Genomic DNA, 12,160 nt, shown 5'->3' with positions numbered 1-12,160 from the left:
ATTTATTTGATCATGGCAAGTGGGAATGGGAGAGCCAATACGGAACTCGCCAAAAAAAAGTGAGAGTGTCGTGATGGATCATATATATAAAAACGTGTTAAATTAATGTATTTAAGTGCTCACCAATGTCCAAGTTCGTGTGATGCTACAGTAATGATAATAAAGTTAAATCTATCCTCCACTATGGACTGGCTACTCCCAGTACATACACGTGACAAATAAGCCAGACCTGAAAAAAAAACAGATTTATTGTGATCAATGGCTATTCGTAGGAATCAATGTTAGTGGTTTAGAGAAAGGAGTGTGTTCACTAATACTAGTTTGGGGCATACTACTTTGTCGACATTTCAACTATAGGAAATTCCCTATTTGCATCATGTGTCTGAATCCTATTATACAGAAGAAAAAAAACAAATCTGTTTAGTGACATTGGGTCACAACAAGGTCACAAAATACTACTTCTATACAGTTTTCAAATACTTTTTAAAAAATGAAAGAAATAGGGATAATTCTAAATCCAAAGATATAGTGCACAATCTTTGAACAACCAAATATTTTGTCAGGATTTGTAATGATGCAGAAAACTAGTTTTGTATAATATCAACGAGTTCGACAAATGCGCTCGATTTCTTGTATAAAAATGTTTATTGATATAAGTAACAAATTGGCTTAATTTTCTAATTTTTGTTAATTTTTTTCTTTGGTTTCAGTGCAGCAAATGCATAAAAAGCAAAGACACTTTGTTTTTAATAATAGCACAGTTTTTAGTTTGTTACTTTGTATTATTTTGGTTATTCCATGTTCTTTGTTGGATATATCTGTTTTCCATATCTGGTCTTTGTACCTGGATTACATATTTTAAAATTTCCTCTAGAATCTTGGTTCCCTTGATTACACTTGAACGAGGGAATTATGCAATTTTCAAATTTATTTGAAACACTTTGGGTGTTTGGGCTTTTTTGAAATTGTCTTAATACACCCCTTAAGATTTTTTCGTTTTGAAACCTATAATGTTCAAGTGAAATTTCGATTACAATATGAATTTGCGATAAATCTGGGAATGCAATCTTCTGAACAGGTCTTGAAACTTAAAATTTTGATAAATGGTAATGCATATATAGTAGCGCAGTTTAGATAAAAAAAAAAACAAACAAAAACCAAACAAACAAAAACAAAAACAAAAAACAAAACAAACAAAAACAAACAAACAAACATAAAAGAAAAATACGTAAACAAATAAAAAAAAATTTCAAACAAAAAAACTAAATAAACACCTAGATTAAATAAAATAATCTACCTGCGTTTCCAGTTGATCCACTGGCCGTTAAGTCATATCTGTAGAGTGAATAAAATATATCATTAAAATGGCTGGATATTTGTGAAAAATATTTTATGGGACGGAATGGCGGGTCCAGCGGGGATTCATAGGATGCATTCCCCCTTTTTATTGATAATCTGTAATTTTCATGTGTAAAATTGACAAAAAATGGCAATGATATCCTAGAGCTCCTCTTTTCAGAGGAACTTCGGCTGGCACCCCTCCTTCTCAACGTGTCTGGATCCACCATTGGTCCGTCAATTATCAGCAATCCAAGTTTCTTTTATGTGAAATAAATTGTATTTATAAAAATTACAATAAAATTCCAGAGACTAAGTTTATCTCGAAGTTAAGAATGTTAATGCTTTAGACAAATGATCTTCTATAACATTGTGTCTGAAAAAAAAAAACAAAAACAAAGAAAACACAGGAACGCATGTTGACCAAAAGTGTTACATGTATGTACAATCCAGCAGAAATTTATTTAGTCATATGCAGTTCATTTTAAATTCAGGTACTCAACAACACATTATTTTTTAACTTTTATGGCATGATAAGCATGAATACATTTTAATGAATTAAGAAATACATTTTTTGTTTTGTTTTGCACGTCGACATTTTCATTTTTTCCCAAAATAGGTCAGCCAAAGTGATTTACTTCTTTTTGACATAGAACCATTAAAAAACAAATCAATGAAAGGAATTAGCAAGAACTTTTGCAGAAGAAACAGGAAAAACAAATGGAAAGTTCAAACATGAGATCTGTCCAAGTAATTAAGGAGGAAGACCTAGGGTAAGGGACATAACTCTTGAAATAAGTGATATGTTTGTATCATATTTAATTTCACCAAAGCCTATGAAACTTTCATTTGAAACAGAGCGAAATCAGTCCAAGTTATTTTGATGCTTACATGACATTGATGTAAAATGCTGAAAACAAACGTTCCAATGATTTGTAAGAGTTGTGTCCCTTACCCTAGGTCTACCTCATTTAAAGTGATTGTACTTACCTTGTGAACAGCATGGCATGATCGTGACCAGGTAAACTGTTTACTGAGGATTGCACCCATGTGTTAAAATTAGACAACGCTTGTGATGAGTCAACCTGATTTGGTGACGTGGTCGAAACTTTTATTGTTTCCGTCCATGTAGCGTCTCCTGGAGTCTGAAATGTTTCAAGGATTTTTATGTTCACATTATATATCATATGCAAATGTGGCCTGTTGACACTCAAAAATATTTGACATGAGCATAAAGTACTATCTTTAAAAAAAAAGATAGCCGATGCAGGAAATTTTTTCTTCAAAGTTTCTACACTTCTTTCAAGAAAACAACACATGACAAGCAATTTCCAATTTTCGATACTAAGTTATCAGTATTTGGCCAATCGGGTAACACAATTCCGACCAGGTGACTTGCGTTTCCGTAGAAGAATGTCTTTAAGGTCAAACGGTAAAAAGCGAAACTATATCGACTGCGTCGGAAAAATACTAAGAAATTAATACATAGGCGTTTATCATAACAAAAATAATCATTTAATTGCATGTACCTGAGCTATAATGATACCCGCAAATACAACATCGATAGTGTAAGATGTTGTCTGAATGTTTTTATACATTCCGTCCATCTGAAATTATAAAATAACACCATTTCATTCTTCGAGAGTCTTTATGAGTTTAAATAATGCTTGTAATAATTACATTTAATTTTAGTACACTTAAGACAAGGAAGATCGCCGTTTAAATAATGCTTGTAATAATTACATTTAATTTTAGTACACTTAAGACAAGGAAGATCGCCGTATCAGATGATTGAATCTGTCCACTACAGAACATATAAATGCATGCCGTTTACGTATTTTTTTTATCATGTACAGCCATCAGAAAAGGACAGTTCGATTGGTTAAAATGTTTATATAGAACAAGCGAAAACTTACACCAGTTATGACAAAAGCATAATACTGCCTGACAGATGCCAGTGCGTCCGATTCTTTACCAGAGGTTGTTGTCTGTGTACTCTTGTCGTACCAACTATTAAAATAAATTAAAGATGAAGCAATAAATTTTAAAATATACCCAGAAGATTATCCATGTAAATTAATGCATTTTTTACTTGAAAAATAAATTGTCAAAAGAGACGTTTTTTTGTTTGTGAACTATCAGGATGCTGCAGTTTTACTGAATTCCTTGTTGTTCATTTACTTTTCTGTCCATGTGTGTTGTTACTTTTTTGTCTTCTTTACTTTTTATTTTTGCATTTGTTCATTTGCCTCAATCTTCGGATTGCTCCTAAAAGTTTGCATTGACTTTATTTCCAAGTTCCGCCTTACTACTAAAAAGTCTGTCTATAACTATTGAAGAGTAATCAAGGGAACCAAGGTTATTGTGGTAATCAAAAGCATGTAATCCAGGGACAAAGACCAGACATGGTAAACAGATATACACAACAAAGAACATAAAGTAACTAAAATCATACATACAAAGTAACAAAAGCAAATGAGCAACTCGGACTCCACTAAAAACTGGGAGCATGGACCAGGTGCACCGGTAGGGTAAGCGTCCTCTGCTTTTCTAGAAACACCCGCCAAGTTGCTCATAAAAAGTCAAGTCTGGGGTAGACAAACGAGGAAAGGAAAACACGTCTGTCGTAAAGTTTGGTCAATAGTTTTCCTTTACCATCGGTTCTAAGTGTAGGTCAAGATACATTGTATGAGGCTGACTTCACGGTGTCTGTAGTATCCTTTATCTCAAGTTCTTTGGGGTAGATGTGATGTATCAAATCCCCGAAATTAGGATTGTTTAAAGAAAATCCGATTTCAGTTTTGCATTTCCGCAAAAATATTTTAAAATATCAATCTTTGAGACAATTAGATTTAAACAAAATTAATAATTAAACCGATAAGGATACCAGTAGTTGTCCCTCATGGGAGCTATCAAGTCAAAGACTTGTTTCTAAAATTGTGGTGATATAAAAATCTAAGCCAATATGTTTCATATTAGATATTTGGCGTATTCTGTAAATAAGCATATCAACGGTGAGCTGACGTTTTGAAAACTTCTCATAACAATAAATATTCAACTGTGACGGCGTACTACTTATAAACAGCATGATCGGCAACAATCAAAAGTTCTAGTTGATGATTTCCGTTCGCTGCTCGTCGGTGTCTATGTCTAGTTGAATTCGATAAAAAGAGGGGTTTAGACAGGTCTGAAAGGAGAAAACAAAATGTCAAATAATTGGTCATACATTGAAATCGGTAGTTTGTTTTCTACAATGGCAGAGAATAGAGTAATTCGTTTTTTTAATACCACGGACCCGTAAAGGGCATACAAGAGTACATTTCTCTTCAAAAGACATCATTTACCTCCATTGGATGAATAAAAAGACAATCGGTAGAATTAATTGAAATCTCCTATTTTTATAATGTATTTTACATGAAAAACGTAGTAACATGCATGCAATTTTTGCGCAATCCCACCACCGCCACCAAGAAACAAATTATATGGTATGTCTTAGGCTACCGGTGCACCTGGTCCATGCTCCCAGTTTTTAGTAGAACCCGAGTTGCTCATTTGCTTTTGTTACTTTTATGTATGATTTTAGTAACTTTATGTTCTTTGTTGAGTGTGTCTGTTTCCCATGTCTGGTCTTTGCCCCTGGATTACATTCTTTTGATAACCGTTATAACCTTGGTTAACTTGGTTACTCTTTCATCACATACAGATTATTTTTCTCAATATTTTTTTCTTTCCATATATGGTGTATGATAATATTAGACAGATCTATAACATCAGTATCACTGTGAGTGTTATTGTTGATAAACAAAGGACGATGGTCTAACCGGATCTGCCAGAATAAGGTTTCATCATTTATTTGTCTATGTTATCTTTCTGTCTGTACAAATTATAATCGTTACCATTTAAGACATGGTCTTTATAGTTGACTTCAGGTAGCTTGGTCTTGCTGACTTCAAACTGCGTTTTTCCCTGGGTCAGCTGTGTTGATCCACCGGCTTCTGTTTGGACGATAAATTCTTCCCCGTTTGACATAAATGTACCAAACTGAAGTTAAATCAAAACTTGTTTGGGAGGGAATTGTGATTAATGTGTTGATGTAATGTGAATCATTGGTTGACATATTGTTAAATTCACGATGTCTGTTCAATGAATTGCTGGTCATTTAAAATATGATATTAGCCCGTGAACTTGTCTTTTGAAAGATTGTTATATAATGTTTGGCGGACTCAATGTTGAAAGGAAACTATGCAAACAAAACCAAAAACTTTATATGTTGTTTATTAAGTAGCAGTCTTTATAAAATCAGACAGGGGGTGATACTTGATTTGGTTGATTTTAGTAGGAGATGAATGTATGGTTTTCTCAAAAGTGCAGCTCAAAATACAAAAAAAAAAGAATATCGTAATATAGCATATATAGCATATGTAGACAAAAAAACAAACAAAAACTAAAATCATTAGTTTGTGGGTTATCATCTCTAATATATAGGCAGTGCCTGAATTTTATACGGACTTGTATTGAAAATGGAAACACTAGGCCCTTGTTTCACCTGCACTCCTCTAATTTACAGTATCTATTTTTTTTTCTTTTGAAGAATATCACAAATTATACAATACCACAATTTGCATGATCGCCGTTATAAGTTCATTAGTTTATGATATACTCTAAAGTTCACTCGACCATTGACGACTATATAATGTTTACCCAGCTGGAGACAGAAATACCGGAACGCCCTAACAAAGAGGATAGGAGCTATACAATATGTAAATATTTTGCTTTCTAATGATGTAGCCTTCGTAAAATCACATTTTATTTTTCCTTGTATTGAAATCTATACATGCTTAGCTTTTAACAGTTTGGGTGGGAAGAAAATTTCTTAAATAAATTTCGTAGTATTGTAACAATATTTACATAGAAAATGACAATTGAGACGTTTAAACACAAATGTCGTAGTATTGAATCATTTGTTGTTGTTGTTTAGGGTTTTGTCAAGTGAAAAAACTTCATGCAAAAACAGTTCAGATTCCAGATGTAAACTGTAGATAGTGGTACTTTAAGACATCCCCTTTTTTCCCAGGGATTCGACCGCTAAGGCGTGTTATTTTCACTTTTCACTTTTGGAATTTATCTTTCTCACTATGAACTCAACAAATCTTGATTTTAATAGATTTTCAATATTTTTTAGGAATAAATTCAGTGTGTCCTTAGAGGGGGCATTGAATTAAATACTCCAAACGTATTAAAAAAATGAATAATTGATACTAAGTATTTCCTCATATGTAGGAAACTAAGATCATTCCATTGAAAAAAGGTAACAACTGAATATGGGGAAGAATCAAAACTCGCCTCGTGTCCCGACTTTCAAGACCCACTGGCTTCACATCTTTGCTCCAAAGTAATCCCCACTCTCAAGTACTTTCTTCCCACACGCCTTTAATCCAATTGTCGACTCCCATCACATTCATGTACCAAGACAAATTCCTGTTTCTAACACTCCCGATTCTCTGACCTCTCTACTTTCTCGTCCCGTGTCAAAAGCCTCGAACCCCTTAATTCATATCGTATTCCCGAGTTCCTTGCTCTTTTAAAGCCTCAACCTGGACACATTTGCATCTTGAATATGACCTATAAGCAGTTACATACCATGCTGATCTTCTCCAACTTCTTCTGTTGTACAACAAAGACCGCCCCTTGCTGAGGGTCTTGGTAAAAAATGGATTGCTGAAATTAAACAGTAGTAAATTTTCATTATTAGGTCCTTTCACAGTCTGTTAAGTCTTTTGATTTATTTGTAAAAACCTAGAGAACATGCATTTATGAAATACTGATTTTTCATTTTGAGTCACCTTTTCCTAACAGCCTCTGTGATATACGGGATGGGATTCGTTGGCTCTGATTCAAGTAAATTAGGCAGTTTCCATTTGGCACAGGAAAAAAATGTTGCAACTGGCCTAAAATGACTTAGGTTGACCACTATACATGTACTTGCACGGAGTGAATATCCGGCATTGTTAGAAGATTTTCTTTCGAAATTAAAGGTAAATAACTCGACGTGAATCTTAAAACATCAAATACATGAGAGATTTTTTTTAGTTCTAGAGTTTTTCCTTCATTTAAGTCATGCTATTAATCTAGACTCTTGTTTGTCCCTAGCTATAAAATGTGATAACTTTAAAGGGTCGTTGTTTGTTTTTACTTCTAGTTTGTTATCATATTTAGTATCTCTTGTTTTTTCCCTATATACTGTATGAAAAATCTAAGAAACATCTCTACGAGACATGTCAGACTATACGTAATAGCAATACACAAAACTACCTTTATCTTTTCTGTGAATCATTGCCCGCCTCACCCGTAGTGTAGAATACAGTCTACATGTATGTATATACTTACAGTATCATCGTCAACATCGAGACTCTTCAGAACCCCTCCTTGTAGAGACAGCAGTGGGGCAAATGCATTAATGTGGTTATTCTTTGTAAGGTGAAGGTGAACAGCTGACCCTGATAATGAAAAGTCAAGGTCGTACGTTTCTGAATGGACGGGTTCATTTGCTGACCTTCGTTGTCTGCCTCCCTCTTTTATAAAAACTTCCACTAGCTCTACAATTCAAAATATAAAAACTATCTTTGTTTGCATTATTACGGGTAGCCCATCGCCATATCGTAATCTCTACAACTGTTAACGTTTTATAGGGCGCTTCTTTTGGTAATACAATATTTAAAAAAAGCATGAGGGCAGTAAAACAATTAGAGTACTTAAATTGTCTTTTTATTTCAAATTTCACCCTAAAGGTCAAATGCTTGTTTCCGTAACTCTTTTTTATTTGCCATTAAACGCATGTAAAGTTTATTTACTATTATCCTAAGCAGCTGTCTGTAAGAATCATGCAATATCTGAAAAATGTGATACATCCCAGAAAAGACTACATATTGTTATTTTTGTAATTAAGTTGTTTTATGGGTTTATATTATGAAGTGTGTTATTATTCACTCAAAACAGCCTGCTCTTAGGAGATAATCAACATTGAAAATCCAATAGATTCTATTGTATTTGAGTGTCAATAACAGAGTTACCTCCCTTAACTTTGAAATCTACAGTGCATTTTATATATTTTTTTTATCTCCTAAGAGCACAAGTTATATGAAAAACCGAATGTTAGTTTCTATAAATAAAGTACTACGAAAATGTCTTTACATTTGTACATGAAAACATGCGACCGATATGTGAAGAACTATACATTATGCAATCAATATTGTTTTTATCAGATTTTTTCATTCTTATATAAATACAAATGTATTCTCAACTAAATAGATTACGTTACCCAATGTTCAATGACCTGTAATTGTCTTGTTTTCATTGTCTACACAAAATCTAACAATGGCCTAGGTGAAGATTATAACATCGCTTAAGGCCTTTCTTACACTGAGAATCGTTACAATCTGACCTTTGACCTTTAATTAGATACATGTAATGGCAAGCAAAAGATGAATGCGATTTAAAAAAGGAGTTTATCGCATAAGCTACCAAAGTATGGCAAGAAGTGCTCCTACATGAAATCCGACGCACTATGTACAAAATATGAACAAGCTACCAGAGCTTGTGCATTTGTTTCATTTGGAATGCCATATCCGTTCATTTTCATCTCATATCTTCAAACAATGCACATACATGTACGTGTATTTTTACAATGAGTTGTGATTTCGTAATTATCCCTGTCAATAAGGATATACGGAATTAATAGTGATATAGAGACGGTTTAAATTATGTACTTTAGCACACGTTTTAGGCTAGGCGGGCTGGTTTTGAGGTCTGGGTTTCTACCACCAAATTCTAATGTCTAAGCATTTGTCTACTCGAAGAATTAATCAAGAGTATTTGTTTTTCTGTTTTGTCTAGTTTGTTTTGTGAAGGGTACCAGTTTTCCATTATTTAGCGCTGCTTTATTTTATTCGGCGAACTTTTAACCTGTCACACTGCGGCAGTGGGGGCCCTAATAGTACTGACTACATAGAATTTTAAAATGTGATCACAAAGAAATTAATTAGATGTTCAATACTATGTGTTCAATTGTACTTGTCAAAAATAATATTTTCTTTTCAACTAATTAATACTTAAACTTTCCTTGTCATTTTGAACGTTTAAACATTTTTCACATTAAAATGTCAAAACTAGGCATTGTGATGTTTACAAAGTGCATGGATTTCTGAAACCCAAAATTTCCATGTTTATATTCCGTGTTGTACAATACTTTTAATCAAACAATTTGATTAGAAGTAGATTATTTTGTCCTTCTTGTCTAACTGTGTTATGCAATTACAATACAATGTTGTTGTTAAAATGATCAATATAACACATTTAATAGCTAACTATTTAAATTCATAACTATTCTTTAAGTTGCATTCTTTATAAAAATCAGACAGGAGGTGATTCATGCATATCAAAAATCCAACGAATTCATTTTAAGTACCAGTCCATATAAAATTCAGACACTGTCCATATTCAAGTGATTCATGGTGAAAAAAAAACAACCGAACAAAGAATGCTTTTTCAATCTACATATGCTCTATTTTTATGTAACAGTTGTCCTTGCCATATTCAGATCTGTACTTCTGAGAAAATCATACATATATCTCCCACTAAAATCAACCAAATCAAACAAAATCAAGAACGATAACTCTTACAAAGAGCTAATTTCATGTACAATCTATATAAATTTGATCTCAAAAGCGCAACACCCAAATGAAAAACCATGACTGGTAATTTGGTCTGTAACTGATTCTAAATAAGAAATAAAATTGAATTCGGTGGGTTTTTGACATGCATGAATCATCTCCTGTCTGATATTTATAAAGACTGATACTTAATTACTAATTCAATTACAACTACTGGCCGCAAAACTGGTTCTTGCACTTTTGAGATAAAAGTTATATAGATTGTTATGAAAGTGGCACTTTACAAGAGTTACCGTTCTTGATTCGGTTTGATTTGGCTATCAATGTATGGTTTTCTCAAAAGTACAGATATTAATACAGAAAGGACTATTGTTCCTCAAAAGTATAGTAAAGCATCATTTGTTTGGTGTTTTTTTACGCCATGCATCACCTGTACATTAGGCAGTCGTCTGAATTTTATATGGACTGATACTTAAACAAACAAAATGTTTAAATATTGAATTGAGATGCAAAACATAAAGACTATTGATAGCATGAAATAATAAAATAATAATTAAAAAACATTGTAAGGTGAGTGTTGGTAATAGAGGTCTAGTTCGGGTCTTATATGTAGTATGTTTATTCGTAATATACCGGAAATGTAAAACCGGAATCGAAGCGGGGGTGGGGGGTTTGAGTACTACAAAACCTGGTTCAACCCACGAATTCCATTGCAAATGCCTGATCGTAGTCAGGGTGGTTTCCATATTTCTGATTTTTCCTAGGTATTGCCATTTGTTATATGAACTTTGCCTTTGAAAATTCACTTTGACAATTGCCTATGTACAGTTTATCAGTCCGTCTACATTTGTGTAGTGGTCGTTTAATCAAAACTAGTGTGGGACAAATACGATTTAATGAGCAAAGATATAACAGGCAATGCTTTATTGTAGGCACAGAGGGTGAATAATTGGAAGCGGTCATAATACATAAAACTACATGTATTGCAACATACATCTATGGGATACTGATTCTACTCTTCCCAAGTCGCAAATAACGGAATATGTTTTCAGACCAGACCAGACCAGACATGCATTAGGTACACAAGGTCGCAAATTGCGTATCGCAATTTTATCTGATGCATGTATGGTGATTTTTCATGCCTGTTTTCTATGGAAGCTGATAAAGGGCCAGAGATAAACTCTAAAATATGTTTACATATCATATAAACTTACATCATTCATGTATGTACTTACGGAGATAAACGGAAAATGATGATGACGCTAACTTGTACCTCTGAAATTTGTTCATACTCTTCTCGACCTAAACATTAGTGTATTATGCTCATTCATGTTGTCTTTAGATGAGGTTTGAATGACACCCCATTTTAAACGATGTGAATGTGAAACAGTAATGTAGATTATGCCTTATATATGTACTTTTTGAGTTAATCTTGCCGAAAAAGAGTCTAACATCGGGGAAAGCATATTTTATCCCGTAGGTTTGTTGTCTCCTTGACATCTACACCATACCTAATCTTGTTATATTAAAAAAAATTGATAAATGAGTAAATTAAAAAAAAAAAACCAACTTTTTGCATAAACGGAATAAATAGAATAAACTTCACATCGTTTACTCGCTGTTCATGTACATCACATTTTATTTAAAAAAATGTACTTTTGTTAAAATTCACCCAAGCCAATACCACGATAGTTTACCCGAAATTTGTCTGAAGAATCGCTAGATCTTCGTTATGGTATAAACCCATGGCCAACATAATACCTCCACCCCTTATTCCACGAGGGATTTTTGTAAATTGACTTATTTCAGTGTCAGTCTTTGTAAGAATCAGGCAGTAGGTGAAACATGATATGAAATAACCATTTTGAAAGTTTAACTTTACTCTTTGCACCATCAAAATCAAGGGGGGGGGCAAGATTTTTCATGTCAATTTGGTAAATTGGGTTATAATTTCACTGAAATGCACTTAAAATGAACATTTCAAGGGCAGATAATTCTATCAAAATCTCATTTTTCTATCATTCTATTGAAAAAATGCTGAACAAATCCAGTGATGTAGTGGTCATATAGTGATTATTTTAATTAGAGAAATCATCCTCGAGTGAAACTATATTGTCATATCGGTGGGATTTTGACATCCATGTTTCTGACTT

At 33.3% G+C, this 12,160-nt stretch overlaps 1 protein-coding gene across 3 annotated transcripts in view; it reads right to left on the bottom strand.

Moving 5' to 3' along the window:
* The window catches only part of LOC148600200 (uncharacterized), a 30,772-nt gene that overhangs the window by 16,181 nt on the left and 2,431 nt on the right, over positions 1 to 12,160 (bottom strand). For all 3 annotated transcript variants that reach the window (XM_088559779.1, XM_088559780.1, XM_088559778.1), the window contains exons 2-10: positions 7,726 to 7,934; positions 6,979 to 7,056; positions 5,235 to 5,379; positions 4,411 to 4,525; positions 3,255 to 3,348; positions 2,868 to 2,945; positions 2,329 to 2,483; positions 1,298 to 1,335; positions 124 to 229 (exon numbers count right to left, since the gene is read on the bottom strand). In XM_088559779.1, the coding sequence (XP_088415905.1) occupies positions 124 to 229; positions 1,298 to 1,335; positions 2,329 to 2,483; positions 2,868 to 2,945; positions 3,255 to 3,348; positions 4,411 to 4,525; positions 5,235 to 5,379; positions 6,979 to 7,056; positions 7,726 to 7,934 (1,018 nt within the window). The remainder of the gene's footprint in view (positions 1 to 123; positions 230 to 1,297; positions 1,336 to 2,328; positions 2,484 to 2,867; positions 2,946 to 3,254; positions 3,349 to 4,410; positions 4,526 to 5,234; positions 5,380 to 6,978; positions 7,057 to 7,725; positions 7,935 to 12,160) is intronic.

Source organism: Perna viridis, chromosome 13 (genome assembly GCF_037379345.1).
Source record: "Perna viridis isolate PV_CMFRI_1.1 ecotype Kerala chromosome 13, ASM3737934v1, whole genome shotgun sequence".
In the NCBI taxonomy this organism is placed as follows: domain Eukaryota; kingdom Metazoa; phylum Mollusca; class Bivalvia; order Mytilida; family Mytilidae; genus Perna; species Perna viridis.
This window is presented reverse-complemented; position numbering and strand designations above follow the sequence as displayed.